Source organism: Quercus lobata, chromosome 10, assembly GCF_001633185.2.
Source record: "Quercus lobata isolate SW786 chromosome 10, ValleyOak3.0 Primary Assembly, whole genome shotgun sequence".
NCBI lineage: Eukaryota > Viridiplantae > Streptophyta > Magnoliopsida > Fagales > Fagaceae > Quercus > Quercus lobata.
In genome coordinates this window covers 2,415,727-2,435,617 of record NC_044913.1, presented here as the reverse complement: position 1 = coordinate 2,435,617, position 19,891 = coordinate 2,415,727, and the positions used below count along the sequence as shown (strand labels likewise).

Here is a 19,891-nt window from a genome sequence, read left to right as displayed (position 1 = left end):
TGTATCTACATAGTTGCAAATGTTTAAAGAAGAGCGCTACTGACGTGCATCCATAGTAAGCAAAACGAACATTTTATATTAATATTCCGAGTACATTAGAAGGAGAGGTCCTTACAAAAGAGCGGGAAGATTGGACGACTCTCGGTCAAAAAAGGAAAGAGTACAGAGATCAAAAGCCTAGAAGGCTAAGCCTCAGCAGGAGGATCTCCTTTCTGCTCAGGCTGAGGAGGCGGAACCTCGATGGTAGAGTCTGCGACGGGATCATCCGCCATATTGGGCACAAGGACAGCATCAGACGTCGCCAGATCCTGCTCAGAGGCAGCTTGAACACCATCAGGATGCGCTCGGATCTCTTTAGGATAGAAGATGCTTTCGGGCAGTCTCAGCGCCGAGTCAGCAGGAACTCCTGCAGCGTCGAGGGCACGAGACCATGAGATATCGCAATACTCCCGGCATACCTCGGGGATTTCCTCGGATAGCCTGGCCTCCGTCTCTTCGGCCCCGAGCTGGCGTGCGGCACTCTTCTCAGCCTCTGTGGCTTCTCGGATCAGTTGGGCCTCCTCTTTGGCCCGTCGCAGCTCATCCTCGACCCTTTGCAGAGCGGTCTTGAGATCCTGCACTGCCTATTTCTCGGTGGCAAGGTTAATCTGGGTCGAGAACAGCTCCTTGCGCTGGTCCTCCGCCTGGGCCTCAGCACTCTTCAAACCAGCCTCTGCAGACTTGCGCCGGTTCTCCGACTCCTTGAACTTGTCCATAAGTTCAGTGTAATCGTGCTGGAGGGACCCCAAGGTTTTCTCCACCTCCGCTCGCGCCAGGTTCTCGACCTCAGCCCGACTACTATTACCACGACAAAATTCCTCAGCCACGAACACCTGCTGGGTAATCTACAAACGAAACAAGATTGCTGTAATCTAAGGTCAAAGAAATTAATGAAACAGTAAAAGGATTACTTACCATCGCGAGATCCCTTTTAAGGGATAGGAAGATCTCGGGCTGAGAGAACTGCCTATAAGCCTCCATATCCCGAGGAAGGAGTAGGGGCTGCTCTAAGGCCTCGGCCACGTAGCCCGCCCGGCCTCGATTGTACTCTCGGATCGAAGCATTGTAGGGAATGGCCACCCCATCCAGCTCCAATCTGGGGCCCCATACACGCGGGGTAGCACGTACATCCGCAAGAGTCTCCTCGTCTCGACTCTCCGAGGAGTTTCCCCTTCTGCTCCTTGACGCGCGAGTGGTTTTTTGCTGCTTGGTCGGTTGGGCAACCACCTCGCCCTCCTCAGGAGTGTCGGCCAGCCTTTTCTTCTTTAAGTCCGGATTAACCTTAAGGCCAAGGTCTGAGGTGTCCGTAGGAACCACAGGAGGGAGGGTCTTGCCCTGTGGTGGAGTTGGTGCCTTCGAGGACTGTCCTTTCGGCAACCGGCCTTTCCCTCGGGAGGCCATCAGCTCCTTTAGAGTTTTTCCCTTTTCTGCCATGGGCTCTACCTCCTCGTCCGAAGTATCGTCCGAGCAGAGAACGATGGAAGGAATACCAACTGCAGAATGTCGGTCCCGCTCTCCTTCGGGATCAGAAAATTCCACCAGGGGGGTCTGTTGAACTTCCTCAAAATAAAACTCGTCTATTTCTGCCTCAAGGGAAAGACGAGATGATTCAGCTTCCTCTTCGACCTGAGCGGCAGCACCAGGCTCGTTTGGCGGAGGTAGCTGCTCTGCCAAGTAGGGATCTCTAACACCGGGCAACACAACTGGTGGCAGATCATGTTCAGCTAGGAGCCCGTCCCTGGACACGTCAATCCGAGCCAACCTCGGACTACCAGCCCTTATGGCGTGACCGATAGCCTGGAAAGAGCTGCTCAGGGGTTGATAGCCCAGAACCAGATGGGCAGCACGCAACTGCCCGTCCTCGGAAACGTAGATCTCCGACCTAAGAAGGTAGTTCAGCGCTGGCACGTTCACAAAGTTTAGCCGAGGGGCGACGTGAATTTTATCTGCAAACAATCAAGGAAAAGGGGATTAGTCCACGAAATCTTCCAGTTATAAAGAAAGCAAAAAGTGTAACCCCTCAATACTAAATCCTATCCCAAAAGGGACCGATCCTAGAAACGCCGCACCTGGGTTTCCTGCCCGAGTCGGACAATGAATACCGTCGAACCACTCCCCAGAAGCAATAAGGAAATCATTCTTCACTGTCTTATTGGATATTGGGAGACAAGAGATCAACCTAACGTCCTCGCTCCGGGATTTAAGATAATACCCCTCATCCCCGAGGCGGTGACATTCGTACAGATAAGCCACATCGTGCCAAGTAAGGCCTAGATTCATCCGCTCGTTTAAGACATCTACACAGCCTAGTATCTTGAACATATTCGGGGCACACTGGTACGGCGTCAACATATGGTTGAACAAGTACTCCCTTGTAATCCTACGCATGGGAAGTGTCATCCCTCCCTCTATGAAGGCAATCATGGGGATAACGACTTCTCCCGCACGCCTATCTGTCAATATTCCTTCAAGAGGACAGTACCGCAGCCCAACCCCCGGGGGAATGTGATATTTAGCCCTAAAGGCTTCCATAGCAGCGGGGGTGTTAACTAATTTCTCAAATCTACCCATCTGGACTGAACCGAGGAACAAAAGTAAAGACTCAGAAAAAAAAAGTAGAGTCCGAGGAGGAAATTGAAACAGCAAGATGAACGAAATGTACTGGTACCTTCACAAAACGTTCAATGAGGTGCCTTGGAATCTCTCGTGGACGAAACGCTTCACAAAAACGGCTACGATGGCGTAACGGTCGCAAGTGTTCGTGTATCTCTGGGGTTCGATGGAGTTCTCTGGAAGCCTCTAAGGTTTGTGAAATGCAGATAAAAGAAGAAACTGAACCCCTATGACGTCTTATATAGCCAGGAGGAGAGAGAAAAGATCGCTCCTGCCTAAAAATACGGGAAAAAACGATAGCCGTTCGATCTACGCCACACCGTTGGATGAGGGAACATAACGCCTCCAGAAGTTAATGGCCGCGCCTCGTAAATTGCAGCGCGTCAGAAGTAACGGTCCGCACGCGCGCCACACGCTCTCCTTATTTCCACCCTCTCCCAAAATATCAAAACCCCGTCTTTTCCTCCTCGGAGGGAGATAGAAACCGGAGTTTTGAGGGGCTAATGTGGGGCCCGGCCCAGAAATAATGGGCTATTCCAAATTCAGGCCCGTCCGAGGAGCGTCCTGTCCGAAGAGAAACCACGTATGAAGCATTACTCAATCCCATAAACGCCAAGGAAACCTGTCCGAGGAGTAACTCCTCCTCGGACATCACGAAGCCCAGACGAGGAACTCTCCCCAGCCACTTCGGTTCGTCCTCCCAACATATAAAATGAATAAAATCCAAAATATCCCATGGAGAGCTACCACCACATTAATTGCGCCCCAGCCACCCTCTTGGCCGCATTAATGAGGAAATGACCCCTGAACAGTACCGCCTTGGCCTCTGCAACTCACATGGGGAGAGATGAAGGCGTCTGATGGGACAGCCACTCAAGTATGTGCTTAGATAGTCAACAAGTGTAGGGTTGAGATGAGAGAAGGGAACTATATAATGTAGTGGAGTCCCTTAAAGAGGGGGACGAAAAATTTCTGTATGAGGAACTAAAGAAATAAACTTATACGGGAGAGATCCATTTTCATGTCTTTATTTTCTGCAACCATATTGCCCATGCATCAGACGGAATAGACACGCTGAGGCCAAGTTCTTTGACCCATCCTCTACAAATATTTATTGTGGGTTGCGCTTTGGGCCAGGACCTGATCAATCGAATTTGGGCCAGGAAAATCGTGCAACTACAACAATATTACTATTAGACCCCTATTTTAAAATAAAGAGTTGAATATACAGGGATATTTTGGGAGTTTTAGTAAAAATATCATTAAATCTAATTCCATTCCCTCTAATTCCTCCCAATTTCGGGGGGAATGAAAATTTGAGGTTTTAAGAGAATAGAGAAGAATGAGTGTTCTCTCATACCCATTTCATTCCCTCTTACTTAAACTCCCAAACAAAGGAATGAGCTTTCCATTCCATCTTACTTAAACTCCCAAACAAAGGAATGAGCTTTCCATTCCCTCCATTAAAACTCCCAAACAAGGGAAGGGAAGAATATTCTAAAATGATTTTTTTCATTCCTTTCCATTCCATTCTATTCCATTCCCTCCTCCCAAGCGAAACCTAAGAGAGTCAAGCATCCTTTGATTCTATTTCAATTCAATATTGTGATGTTCGATATGTCTCTATATCTAGAATAATTGTTAATATTAAGAAAATTATTCTATTTTCTATATATTTTGTTTTGTGATATGTGACTCAAAATGAGTGTTTTTAGAATTGATCAGATATATGTGTAAATCCGTTCACAAGATTGTATGTGAGAATATGTGTTGATCCCTCACCAACAAAGGTTAGATGGTATCCACTCACAAGATTGTATGTGAGAATATGTGATGTGTATATGTGACACTGTGCTTTGATCAATTATATGTATGTGTTTTTCTAATGATTTTAAGATGTGATTATATATGTATTAAGTGATTCATTATATGTTTTGGAATAATTATTTTTGATATATTGAATGAGTTTGTGAAAAATCAAAATACTCGTACTTTGCTTGACTCTATCTTGTTGTGTATTGTGAATAATTGCTAACTAGATGTGTGGCTCACCTATCAATTACCATTTTCAGATTAAAGTTTAGTTGGGAAATAGAACCCTTGGATTACTTCGTAGGGTGCAAGGTAGAGCGTGGGAGTTTTTAGGTGACGTCAATAATGCTTGAAGCCTTAAAGGATTTTTAGTTATTTTTATTTCGCTTAGGTTTATAGTATTTGGAGATTATTTTTAAATTGTGGATTTTAGATATTGTAAGAGGTTTATTAAGAGCATTGTTTGTTTGGAGTTTTATTCAAATTTTAAATTAATTATGTTTTTTGAGTTTTGTAAGATTAGCAAATTAGTCATGCATCTGAATTCATAGTCTATGGATTTAGGTCGTGACAGTGACAATGGAGTTATTGGGTGAGCCATGGTGGTAAGACTAGTCGCTCTCAGACTGAGTTCGTAGAAGCGAGAGTTTTGTGTACTGAGTACGAGTTTTAGTTAACATGATGGGATGGTTTTTATAGTGTAAAAAGGAGCGTGGGATTGGTGCTTTTTGGAACGAGGGAAGAGTGAAGGTGAAGAGAGAGGGAGAGAATGAAGAATGGGGTAACTAAGGGAGTTACATTTGAGGGCACATGTGAAGTGTTGGGTGAGTACAAGATACCATAAGATCAAAATTGATGGCAAAGTGTTAATATGAAATTAATTGCATATTAAATCATTATGAAAAAAAATTATATATATTAAAAGTCAAACTTGAGAGAATATCTAACTTTGTGTCATGTGTCCCATTTAATTTTTAATTTTTGTGCCAAGTGAATTATCTATGTGTGTGTGTGTGTGTGTGTGTGTGTGTATAAATAGGTAAAGCTTAGAGAAAGTTCAATTAGAATTCAATTTTGCGCCATGTGTCTAAATTTATGTGGGCACCATAATTATCCACTTGTGTCATGTGTCCGTTTAACTTTTTTAATTTTTGTACCAAATGAATTAATGAGTGCAAAATACTAAGAATCTAATATTAATGAACTATAAATAAAAATAAATAAATAAACTAATCACATATACTTAATAAAAATCACTTCACAACAAAGATCACTACACGTTCTATCTTATTAAAAATTAGAAAAAAAAATCATCATATGTAGTATTAAATTTAGGTAAGAATTTTAATATGTGATTAATTACGTTTACTTAAAAAAAATAATTTGACTAATTATTTATATTTTTATGATAAAAATTATGTTTCATTTTGAAAATATCTATATGTATGCGTGTGTTACATGCTATTTTTTTTTTTTTTAACAATTTGACTAATTATTTATATTTTTATAATAAAAATTTTATTTAATTTTAAGTGCATCCATGCGTTTGCATGGGTTACATGCTTGTTGAGTATAAAAATTGAAAAGTTCAACTCCAATTAGATGCTAGTTGATAAACCATTACATATTTTAAAAATGTATAGTTTAAAAGGATGTATAGTTTAAAAATGTATAATTTGTACCTCTTCTTAAAAAAAAAGTATAATTTGAACCATTTAGTTGTAATAATTTTTAATTGTACCCGTGCATATATACGGGGTTGTACACTAGTAAACAATAATAGGCAAATATAAAAAATTTCATATTTGTTTCCACAATATTTGTAATGGTAGGTTATGACTAGTTTAACATGACTTTTATTTGGGACTATTGTTGAGGTCTAAAATAATCACAATGTTATACCAAGGCCCAAAACAAAGCAAAGGATTGAAGCTTAGGAAAAATAAAGTGTTTGGGCTTCCAATAAGAAAAAGGAGAGGTCTAAACCCATTAAGGGTCTATAAGGAGGGACCCAAATCCATGAATGGGCAAGTTTTGGGCCCCATAAAATAAAGGAAGATAAAAAGCCCAGCCTAGCTCTCAAAGGTCAGAAAATCACTGAGGAGCTCGAGAAAATAACTGGGCTAAGATACCTGAGGATTCCTAGGAGCCTGGGATCCTCGGGACATGCAGCAAAGCCAGGTTGGGATTAAGACTGTTCAGGGTGGGTACCAAGAAACACAAGGAACTAGAATAGATATGTCCCTATCAACCACATAATGATGCAGAAAGGGGATCAGAGGGCTTGGGAACCAACAATTCATGAATAAGGGGTTGGTACCTCGGGAAACCTAGAAAGAAGAACCATGAAGGAAGGTGGCTGGAAAACTTTCAATCTGGTAGAAATGAATCAACTCACTTGGGAAAAATGACAAAGGGAAAAGTAGCCAAAAGTTGGGTCTGAAAAGGTGGAATCTAGAAGTCTTGAAAGAAGAAAGACTAAAGGTCAACCCTCTAGGACACTCTAGAACGGGAAGGTCAGCTGGGGTCTTTCGAAGAGAAAATCTCAAAAGAATGAAATAATGAAGAATGAGGAAGGGACCAACCACCAATGTTGTTGACACAACATTGGTTCTGGTACCCAGAAGAACAAATAGAGGGAATTAGTGGTACCCCGGAAACCCTAGGATGACACTATAAAAGGGGAAGCAGTCAGCAGTGAAAGGCATTCAGCAACAGTGAATTAGAGTAAAAATCATTGAGAAAACTCTGTTAGAATTCAAAAAAAGAGAGAAAAAGAGAGAAATACCGTCTGGTATTCTCAAACCACCACTAGAGAACACACTTGGATTCAAAGGGATTTAAACTTTGTAAGTCTTAGAGGCCTGAAGAGCCATTTAAGTCTGTGATTTTTAAACTTATTTGAACCTTGTAACACGTCCTAGTGAGCATAGTGTATTACACTATCAAGAAAGTAATAAAGTATTTTGCATTATTCTAAGATCCCTACCACTTTATTTTGTGTTCCTTCTTGATCAATTTCGTTCCTTTGCTGTTTCTTGCTGTTCAATGCATATATTTCTTGTCTGTTAGCATGTATGTGTTGTAGGATTCGTGCTCTGTGCACCACTTGGTGCAAAATCAGCCCAATTTAGCTGCGGTGAACCAAGCCCAGTCCCTTAAAACAGTAAGTATTGGGCCCAGGATCCTTGTTTCTACTTGGGCTTGTGTGCTAAAAAAAAAAAAAAAAAAGAACCCACACAACTATTATTTACATTACTTTTGTTGTATATTAATTACAATTTGTCGCCTTAACCGCGAAAAACTTGTAAAATTATTTGGTTGTCTAGAATTATGAGAACCAAATAATAAGTGGCAAAGTGTATTATAGAAAATATATTTATCACATATATACTTCTTTTTATAGATAAGTTTGTTTTTTAACGAGTTTATAAATATGATTTGAACTTATAACATATTATTCATGATAATTATTTTTTACTATTATATTGAAAAGAAGACACTTTACTAGTTAGGTATTATTGTTACCTTTACTATGGGCAAGTATGGATGTATGGGAGGTAGTGCTATGGTTAAAGTTTTACTGGAATTCAGCAAAAAAAAAAAAAAAAAAAAAGTTTTATTGGAAAAAATCTTGATGAGATTGGTTTAAGAATTAAGAGGTAGTAGAAGAGTACAACCCTACCGATGGTAGACTCTGAGCAGATAAAGAGTTTTAGGAGGCATATTTGTAGTGTAAGGTGTCTAAGCACATTAAGTTGCAAATAAATATATCAGGCTTGATTGGAAAAACACTTATTTATATTTATTTAATTAATAAATAAGTTAAACTCAATCCCACTTTTAATGTTTGATTCATTGATAAATTAAATTAAATTTAAGGATAATTAAAAATTCGTGATCAAGCTCATAAGATAAGACTTTATTGACATTGCACCTTTTTTTGTTGTTGAGAAACTTGAGATTGAATTATCTAAATTTGTAAATAAAGCCATAAAGTATAAAATCATTGTCTTCAATTTATTTTCCATAATAATACAAATCCATTTTATTGTTTAAGAATTATTATGATTTATTCCAAATATAAGGATAGCAAATTTAAATTTTAAAAGTTCATAAATATATGTTTGTTTGGCTTACAACTAGTGGCAGAGAGGAAGTTCACAAAATAAAATTAGCATTTCCAAATTAACTTGAACAATATAATTTTAATTACAACATAAGAAACTAATAATTTTTTTACAGGAAGGGAACTAACCATTTTTATGGATTTGCACTTAAATTTGTAAGAAAAATAAATAAACCAAGTATAAGGATATAACTCAAGCTTGGTGAGGCGGACTTTACTCATAGGTGCAATACATCTCTTCGTGTCATACGCTTAGATTTTCAATGTAAAACGAAGGATTTATGATCCCTTCAGCTGGTCCATGGATGTTATATTTAGTGTGCGTTTGGCATGAATGAAATTTTCCAGCTTATTTTACTATTCAGCTTATTTTTACTACTATTTATGGGTCCCACTGCACTTTCTGGTATTATTCATGGGTCCCAATGTACTATTTCAACTAATTTTTACCTTTATTTACAGTACTTTTAGCAAAAAATTTTCAATTTTAGTAAAATAAGTAGATCTCAAATAGACCCTTAATAGGGATTTAGGTCCACTAATACATGTGATGTGAGAACTTAAAAAACAATATAGCAAAATTGTACTTCAGTCCCTTAATTATGGTGCAATTACAATGTGTCCCTAAATTATAAAATTAAGCAATGTCCATTCATTAAATTTGAATTTCCATTAAATTTGACAAATTAAGAACATTTAATGTCCGTTTGGGATCCGTTTATTTTGCTGAAATTGAAAACTTTTTATTGAAAGTACTATAGATAAAGGTAAAAGTTAGCTGAAATAGTATAGTGAGATCCATGAATAATATAAAAAAGTGTAGCGAGACCAGTGGCGGCTCTAGGAATTTTTCCTAGGGTGTTCCTAAAAATTTAAAATATAAAGTTCATTTTTCCCAGGAATTAAAAAATTTTCCCAGGAATTTTTCCAGAATAAATAATAAACTATAAGTTCATTTAAAATATTAATAAAATTATTAATTATTGTTATTTAGTTGTTTCATTAATTTGTTTGCCTTTTATAAATTATAATTTGTTATATTGAGTCCGTTTGGATTGAACTTATTGTTGCTGAAACTGAAAACTGAAAACTGAAAACAATGTAGTAAAATAATTTTTAAATGTGTGAATAGTGTCGTGGGACCCGTAAACAGTGCGTGAACAGTGTTTTTTGCCCCCTGCACAGTGATTTTACTGTTCACGCACAGGAAAAAAAAAAAAAAAGCATGAAAACGCAGAACGGAAACGTCACTTTTAGCCCACCCCAAACGCTCACATTGTTGTTTCATTAATTATAAAATTATTAATTGTTATTTAGCCTAACATAATTTAATTTGTTTATCTTTTATAATATATTGGTTAATTAAATTATTAATTATTGTTTATTAGTTGCTTCCCTTAATTAATTATTGGTTAATTAAATTATTGTTTATTAGTTACATTAGCACACATTCCATGTGCATTTACTTCCCCCAATTCAAATTCCTCACCTGGCCCAATGTGCCATGTGCCCATCCACCCCCTACCCCACTCAACAGACAATGAGACAAGCCCCCCCAATCACAAGAGCTAGTTGCCAATCAAAAAATTTCACAATCACAAATCACAATAAGACAATTAATTGTATCTCACCAACACACCAACACCAACGGATAAAGTCAAAAAGAAAAAGTCAAGAACAATGCCGAAATATTAATAAAGTTAAAGCTAAGCTGAGCCAATCACAATTGTTCAAAAGAATCAGATAAATTATTAAAGTTAAACTGTTAAAGTCTTAAAAGAATAAAAAGAGAGAGAGAGAGAGAGAGAGAGACTCATTCATTTCATTTCAATCTAATTTTAGATTTCACTTTCATTTTCATTTTTTAGATAAAGAGAGAGAGATTGAGAGAGTTAGAGAGAAAAAGAGAGAGAAGTTATGAAATACCTTGAGGTTGAGGTTGAGGGAGCACCGGAGCAAGCTGAGCGACGAGTGACGGAGCCAGCAACGTGACCAAGCCGAGCGACGAGCGACAGAGCGAGCAACGTGACTAATTGGTGATCTCCAATGCCTGAATCCCGATGCAATGTGCACTGGACTGGAGCTCGAGTTGTGTTGGCTGACTGATCTCCAATGCGGCGATGCCCGATCCGTCTGTTGGCTTGTGTTGCAGCGTTGGTTGCATTGCTATGTTGACATTTTTGTCTTTAGGTTTGCTTTAGTGATATCTGATTTAGTGATTTGAGGTTTTTGATTTAGTGATTTGCAGCGTATATTGGGTTTTTTGTTTTGTTTTGTTTAGATTGGGTTTGCTTTACGTTTAGGATTGATGTTGGGCTTTTTTGTGGGCTTGCTCTATTACAATTTTTTTTTTCCAGATTTTAGTTCAAAATTTTTTTGGGTTTTTTTTTTTATTATTATAAATTTTTGCTTGAAAGTAGAAAAAATAATTTTTTTTTTTTTTTTTTTTTAATTTGAGAGTGTTTCTAATTTTGCTTGAGGGTGTTCCTCATTTTTTTAAAGGGTAAACAAATAAAAAAATTAATTATTATATATAATTTTTTTTTTCAAGTTAGGGTGTTCCTGGGAATATCCTAAGTCCAACGTGGCGTTGCCACTGAGCCGGACGCATGAATAGCAGCAAAAATAAGTTAAATAGTAAAATAAGTTAGCAAAAATAATTTTTGCCAAACGCACACTTAAGGACTTACCATGATATCTTCCTCAAAAAAGAAAAAGAAAAAAAAGGACATTCCCATGGTATCAAATTTGAATTATGTTTCTCAAAAAATATAAAATAAAATAAAATTTGAAGTATGTTAAAGGAGTTTCTCAGGTACTTTTATTTTTGGTAAAACGCTTCCCTAGTGCTTATTAATACGATGATAAATTTTGATGTGCTGATGTACATATCCCCTTAATTTGAAAATAAAGCTATTTAAAAAAAAAAAAAAAAAAAAAAAAAAAAAAAAATAGTTATAAGCACTTTATCTTTTATTCTTAGGATTTGGAGTACCATGTCAACTATTCTCCAGCTATACTCTGAAAGTGTTAAATTTCAACCATTTGATTTATGGACACCAAAAGGGGATATACAATGATGCTGCATGCATTATCATATCCTCCTATCACTTTAGTCCTCCCCACCTGAGCAAAGGAAATTCAAATTAAAAAAAAAAAAAAAAAAAATCATAGTTCAATGATCTCTGACATGCCAATACTATTATGTAAAAGGTAGTATCCAATGCAAAAAACTCTCATTTTTTACTTTCATTAAATCAAACAACACTGATTGAAAGAACCTCATCTCCTCATTTGGTGAGGATAACAACACTTTAACCGATACAAAAAACATAGAGGTACAAAGTAATAAACCAGCAACACTGATAAATAAAACAAGAAGAAATAGGGACCAAAGTTTACAAAGAAAAAATGGTAAAGCAGAATGAAATAATACTACAACAATGAGAGTGAATTAAATGCTGTCTACTTTGATTTGGGAGAGGGCTCTTCCTTCTTCACACTTTTGGGCTCTGCTGCAGCTGATGCTTCCTTTGGTGGATTGAGTTCCTCCCAGGCTTCAATCCAGGTAACCATGGCATCCCCAAGCTTCTGAAAGTAAGGATCAACAGAGCCAAGCTTTTCCTTGACATTCTTTGAGAGCTCAACATAGCATTCCTGCACGGTCGTGCACTCTTTTGAGAGAACGATAGACTGGAAGAATGGAATGATCTCCTCCTGCCAGTATATGCCCTTGTATTCCTTCTTCAAATTAACAAATGGGTTGCTTGCCTTGCTGTGCCAAATGTATGGCAACCCTGTCTTCACCCCTAGATTCAAATGGTCACAAATCACCTGAAAACCAAATTCAAAAGGCATTAAAAGGTCGTATCAGTGTACAAAAACTCCCCCATCTATGAGGTCTGGAAGAGGCGATTGGTATTTAATATCTATATCCTACAAATTGAGCTCACTAGCCACATCCCAGATGTTATAGCAATCAACTGGGAATGCTGTAATAAATTAGGATTCTTCTCCAACCATCAGATGGCATGCTATAAAGCACTCAGATGAAAGAATGAAGATACCTTGGCACACCAACCAGCCCACATATCGTCATATCTGCCAATTGGTTGGCCATCACCCATGAGGCCAAAATACATTGCAGGTCCAATCAGTTCCCTGTCGAAAGCAAGGTTCATCCCACACATTGGGAAGAGTGTGCCTTTCGGAATTGTCATGACAGCATCCACATACCTGTGTGAACTAATATAAATGCACAATTAGGGAACATTAAGCTGAAGAGAGAAGTTCCATGTCAATGCTTTGAAATATCAAATTAATAAATAGCAAGTTGATGTACAGTAAGATAAGCCTGTCACTAACAGTGACTTGGATCATTCAAAAAATAAGGCGATTGAAATAGGTTATTCAAGGTCATAAAAGTTTACAAGCAGCTTTTACAAACACACACACGCACCAAAATTCAATGAGTGAGAGTCCTGGAAATTATTAGAGAATTTAAAAACATTAGGAAAAAAAAATGCAGCAATAGTCCAAAGTCCAAACCATAATAAAAGAGAAGTCATAGACTTAAAATATGTCTATTCCAACAATACTAAGGAATCATTCCCTACAAAATTGTAAAATCAGATAATAATCTTTACCTCTATTTGGCAGCCAAGGAAAAGAATAACATCAAGTTGAAAGTTGATTGAGAAAAATACAAAATAGCATATTACCAAAAGCATTAAAACAGAACCTTTTTTGAGATAATACTAATAACAACCAAAAAAAAAAATCATAGTTCAGCAATGACAAACCAATAAAAGAAGCAACAGCAAGCCTTACTAAGAGTGATAAGAAACTTAACCTGGTGTTGCGCTCACGAGGCTTGACAAGCTGAGTAGGGGCATCATAGTCAGGAATGTTGAGCCAAAGCCCATGAGAGATGGCAGTAGACACTCCCTCTCTCAAGCTAAAGGGGTATCCACGAACAAAGTCAGCTCCTTCCCTATATGGATCATAGAGGGTATTGAAGAATAATGGTGTTGATGGTGTCAGCAGGTTCTGTATGTGTTGTGCTAACGCATTTATCTCTTTCCCGCTTGGATCCTTTGCCACCTTTTTTCACATTTTATTCCAAGTTTCAATGACACAAACAAGATAAGGAAAAGGAAAATGGTGCCATACATATCAAATTATTGTGTCAAGAATGAATTAGCATTTTATTCAACTAACTAGGTATATAAAATGTTATAATGTTATGTTCAATCAAATTAGTATTGATGCTTTATTCCACTATCCTTTATAAGATCACTCATGGACCTTAAGTATTGGAATCATATAGCATTAGCATTTTATTGTGACTAGTTCTTTAGATCCAGATAATATGAAGCATGACTCATGAACAGTAACACATAGACACTTGCAGAAAACAATGCAGACTTCTTCTTATTATTACGGTATTATTATTATTATTATTTTTTTTTTTTAAGAAAGATTTCCTATCAAAAACATAAAAAAGAATAGGCCAAACCTCATTTACGAGTTTAGAACTGTAATTTTGTCAAATTTCAACAAATAAGCAAATAAACTTTTAATGACAAACTAATCCAGACCCGCGTGTAAAGAAAATGCATCATAAACAGGACTAATGTTATCCAAGTACAGTCCTGGACCAACCTATGGTTGGTAGTTTTGACTAAAACATGAAAATGCTTAAATATGTTTGATTTGTGTGTTTCATACTTCCGCCACCAGCTAAAGTGACTTAGTGGTAGGAAGCCCTCAAAACACTTCACCTTGCGTGTCCAAGGTTGATAGTTTGGATGGTCTCACACCATGTCTAATTTGGGTTTAAGTGGGCTGGGGCAATGATCACACCTATAAGTCCCTTTTTTAATTCAATAATAAAAAGTTTGTTCCATACTTCTTTGACTGATACAAAAGTGAAGTGAATGAAATTGGAACTATAATGGGACTGGTAAATGTCTCATTCAAAAGATTAGAAGGCATTTAGCACTAGATCGAAAGTGTGCTGCCTTAGCTAACTAGCCTGCTGGATGGGTCCACATAGAGGCTATCCAAGAAAGAACATATATGCAATCAAAAGCCATCATATAATTAAAGAATAGTGTTAAAGAGTCTTGTAATTCAGTAGCATTATCTAGTTTATTTTATAAGGAGAATTAGAGTTCAAATCCTTTCCCCTTGTTATAACTATCAAATTATTAAAAAAAGATATAAGCCTGCTACAAATTTACTCTATAAATCTCAGAAATTGACGTTAATTTTATAAGACAAAGAATTAAACTTCTATATATTAATCTGTTAGTGTAGTACTAATCACATTAATTATTATGGTACAGTAAAATTGGTGTGATCCTTTTCAAGCTTTAACATTTCAAGTTTTGTGGTGTGTGTATGTATTAAAATCTCATTCTTTCTTCCTTGTGTGTGTTTGTTTCTACTCCCTCATTAAACATGGAGAACATTGATCCACAGAATTATTTTCATGGTAACAACTTAGACATAATAAAAGTTGAAACCAGAATTCAGCCTCATGAAACTACTAAATGATATTTAATATTAAAAAATCCATTAAAATTTCTCGCCAGGCCTCAAAATGTGGAAAAAAAAAAAAAATCTAGTAGTTGTCTGTGGGACCTCATAAAATGCTGGTCCCACTTTAAAGCTGGATCCAACGAATCAACTATGTTTTTTAATTTCTTTGATTCTATCCTTGGACAATTATTGGTACATCTAGCGTATAAGTATATCACTACTCTCACGTAAATGTGACACATAAAAGATCCACATGTTGGGCCTCTGTTCTGTGAGAATAAGATGTAGCTAGCAATCTATGCACTCGGATTGGACAGATGTCATGCATATGAAGCAGGTGGACATCCAACCTGTACACTCTTCTAGTCTTCTGTAGAGTTAAAAATTTCCCTTTTTTCACAAAGATTTGTCCTAGGAATATCCTCAAAGAACTGTTTGACTTTTGCAAAAAAAAAAAAAAAAAAAAAAAATCTATGCATCAAATATCCAAATCTAAGACTATTTTAAGACTAGTAAAATTTACTCCGCACGCACAAGGAAAAACAAAACAAACACTTACAAAGCAATCATCATCAATGGTGAAGATGTACTTCTTCTTGGACACCAAGAAGCCAAAGCATCTACAGGCAGAGTCCTTGAAGGAGATACAACTAGCCTTGGGGCCCAGAACCCGGTTCACATCGTTCCTATTGTAGAGCTCGTAGTCGAACCCATCTGGGACCTTGATGACCTTGGCGGGATCACCATCCTGAACAATGATGAGGTGGTATGGCTGCAAGAATGGCCTCCACATCTCCAAGAAATCCAGGTTCCTGATCGTGGGGATCACTATGTCTAGCTCGTCTTTCAAGGGTGGTGACAATGGAGTTATTGGGTGAGCCATGGTGGTAAAACTGGTCGCTCTCAGACTGACTGACCTCGCAGAAGTGGGAGTTTTGTCTACTGAGTACGAGTTTTAGTGATGTGATAGGCATTTTATAGCGTGAAAGGGAGCGTGGTATTGGTGCTTTTTGGAACGAGGAAAGAGTGAAGGTGAAGAGAGAGGGAGAGAATGAAGAATGAGGTAATTGAGGGAGTTACATTTGAGGGCGCAACATGTGAAGTGTTGGGCTTCTGTGTTGAGTGAGTACAGTACTTGATCACTATAGTGTCACCGTGTAAGATACACCTTATTGCTTGGCTTATTTTGCTTAAAGTGAAAAATTATTGAGGCATAGTAGATAAAGGTAAAAGTGAGTTGAAATAATATAATAGAGTTCATAAATAGTGTCAAAAAGGTAGAGAAACTCAGAAATAATAGTAAAAATAAGCTGAATAGTGAAATAATTTTTATTTTTCATTTGAATCTAAACACATACTAAAGGTTGGTTTGGATAGCATGTTCATGTTCATGTTTGTTCTCCTTGTGCGTTTTCAGCTTTTTTTTTTTACATGAACAGTGCGCCAAGACATATGAACAATAAAAAAATAATGAACAGTAATTTTTCACACATTTAAAAATTATTTTGTTACGATATTTTTAATTTTTAGTAAAATAAGTTGTATTCAAATGCATACTAAAAGCATTAACATTGGGATGTAAAACCCCCAAGTTGCTAAAATAGCCACTGAATTTAAAAAAGAGCTCCATCCAAGGATGTATACCTAAATTTTTTTACAGTTCTTATATTTAGAACTTACTATTTATGAGTTTGTAAACTAAAATAATATATTTTATTCAATTTTTCTTTCTCTCTCTCACACTTTGTCTCACGTACTTTATATTTATATTATTATTTGGTGGGATGTTTTATATTATTTTAATGAGTTGTATGTAAAAATAGAAATTGAGATGTTGGGTGAGTTGTAAAATGAAATGGTAAAATAGATAAAGTGATGTTTGAGGGTGTAAAATAGAGCCTTTTTTGCATCCTCGGATGCTGGTGCTCTAAGCAACCATCTATGACTTGGGAATTTGCTAATAAGGGCTTTTAGGATACCATAAGAACAAGATTGATGGCAAAGTGTTAATGAAATTAATTCCATATTAAATCATTGTGAGAAAATAAACAATAATAGAAAAATATAACAAATTTCATATTTGTTTCCACAATATTTGTAGTGGTAGGTTATGACTAGTATATCATGACTTTATACGAGATCAATATTTACATCAATTACAATCTATTGCCTTAATGTTTGTCAAAAGCTTGTAAAATTATTTGGTTGTCGAATTATGAGAACCAAAAAATAAGTGGCAAAGTGTATTATAGAAAATATATTTATCACATATAATATTTTTTTATAGATTAGATTATTTTTAAGAGTTTATAGATAGGAATAGAATATGAATTTATACCCATAAAAAAAATGAATTTATAACATTTTATTCATGATAATTACTCTTTACTTTTAAATTATATTAAAAGAAGACACTTTACTAGTTAGGTATTATTACTACCCATACTACGGGCAAATAGGGATGTATAGGAGGTACTATACTACAATGGTTAAAGATTTATTGGAAAAAATCTTGATGAGATGTTTTGGTAGGTTTAAGAATTAAGAGGTAGTAGAAGAGTACAACCCTACTGATCGTTGACTCTGAGCATATCTTATGTGGTAGGTTTAAGAATTAAGAGGCAGTAGAAGAGTACAACCCTGCCGATCGTAGACTTGAGCAGATTTTGGTAAGAGCTTTAGGAGGCATACTTGGAGTGTAAGGTTTCTAAGCAAATTAAAAGTTGCTAATAAATAGATCAGGCTTGATTAGAAAAACACTTATTTATATTTATTTAATTAGTAAATAAGTTAAACTCAATCCCACATGTAATGTTTGTTTCAATGATAAATTAAATTAAATTTAAGGATAATAACAAATTCGTGATCAAGCTCATAAGATAAGACTATATTAAGATTGGACTATCTTTTTCTTTTCTTTTCTTTTTTTCTTTTTTTAAGAAACTTGAGATTGGATTATCTAAATTTATAAATAAAGCCATAAAGTATAAAATCATTGTCTTCAATTTATTTTCTATAATAATACAAATCCATTTTATGGTATAAGAATTGTTATGATTTATTCCAAATATGAGGAAAACAAAGTTCATAAATAGTTTTTTTTTTTTTTTGGCTTACAACTGGTGGCGGATTGGGAGTTCACAAATTAAAATTAGTATTTCCAATTAATTTGAACAATATAATTTTTAATTACAACATAGGTAACTTAAATTTGTTCGATGCATAAATAAACCAAGCTTAAGGATATAACTCTCTTCTAAAAAAAAATACAAGGATATAACTCAAGCTTGGTGAGGCGGAATTTTCTTGTAGGTGCAATAAATTTCTTTGTGTCATACTCTTAAATTTCCAATGAAAAACAAAGAAATTAAGATTCACTATAAGGTGAGAGACATTACACATATCTTTGTTACATTAATACCATCGGACAAAGTTTAAGTCCAATACTATTGTGAATTGGACTCAACACAACACAGACACATGATAAGTTTTGGAAAAATGTTCGCATTGTATCAAGTCTGATACACATACTCCCAAAAAAAAAATAGTCCAATACACATAACATCTTTCACATGAAAATCACATATATAAGTTTTGTTTGGATAGAACTTATTTTTTTGAAACTGAAAGTTAAAAACTGAAAACACTGTAACAAAATAATTTTTAAATATATGAATAGTACTGTGAGACCAATTTTTAATAAAAAAATTACTGAAAAGTGAAATTTGTTAATTCCATAAACAGTACACGGACTTACTGATGTGCTGAAAAGTTAAATATTACTACTACTGTTTATAAATAGTGCATAAACAATAATTATTACAGTGTTATTTTCTTCTGAAATGCGTGTCAAAAAAAAAAAAAAATGTAAAATGCGCAAACGCGCAAACATGGACACGAATAATGGTATCCAAGCGGATAACCATAACAGTGTTATTTTACTCGGCAGCGTTTTGCTTTGGTTTATGCTATTCCACGTTTTGTCACATTCAAATTCCGTGACAAGTGCAACAACGCAGAACCAATGAGAGCTCGGCAGAGTAGACGTGTCAGACAGAGATTTGAGGAAAATCCACCTTCGGCTGGTCCATAGATGTTCCATTTAATATAATTAGGATTTAGGCCTACTGATACATGTGACTGTGGGAACTTTAAAAACAATATAACAAAATTGCACTTCAGTCCCTTATTTATGGTGTAATTACAATGTATCCCTAAATTATAAAATTAAGCAAATGTTCTTTTTTTTTTTGAGAAAAAGGTAAGGAAATTTTATTGAATCAAATCCGATTGGAATACATTATCCAAATCACTAGGTAGAGATTCTACTCATACATCCGTGTCTGCAGATATAACTGCTCTCCTAACTAAAGCATGCGCCAACCTATTCCCTTCTCTCCTAATGTGGTTGAACTTGCAAGAATGGAACGACGCCCCTAGACTCTTGCACTCATCAATCACATGACCAAATAAAGTGCTACAACTCCTTGCCATGTTCAGAGCAGCAAGAACCCTTGAACAATCCCCTTCTATCTCCACATCAAACAAACTCAGCTCTTTGGCAAATGACAGGGCCCGACGAGCAGCCATAGCCTCTGCCAGCTCCACTGATTGAACCAAAGGAATTTTTTGACTCAAAGCTGCGATCACTTGGCCTTGGAAATCACTTGGCCTTGTTCTTAATTTGGATAGATAATGTTTATGAATGATATCAAATTTTTAGTATGTTCTTTCTATAAAAAAAAAAAAAAA

The 19,891-nt window shown here is 36.1% G+C and overlaps 1 protein-coding gene across 2 annotated transcripts; it reads right to left on the bottom strand.

The window, feature by feature from the left end:
• Nucleotides 1-11,812: 11,812 nt before the first annotated feature.
• LOC115962651 (UDP-arabinopyranose mutase 1-like) lies at nt 11,813-16,186 on the bottom strand. 2 transcript variants are annotated; one of them, XM_031081544.1, is made up of 4 exons: nt 15,699-16,186; nt 13,446-13,696; nt 12,661-12,838; nt 11,813-12,427 (listed from the first exon to the last, which is right to left on the bottom strand). In XM_031081544.1, exons 1-4 carry the CDS (start codon nt 16,020-16,022, stop codon nt 12,059-12,061), a joined length of 1,122 nt encoding a protein of 373 aa, XP_030937404.1. In that variant the 5' UTR covers nt 16,023-16,186; the 3' UTR covers nt 11,813-12,058. The 2 variants fall into 2 exon arrangements, with proteins under 2 accessions (XP_030937404.1, XP_030937405.1); XM_031081545.1 differs by having other exon boundaries at nt 12,661-12,829.
• Nucleotides 16,187-19,891: the final 3,705 nt, after the last annotated feature.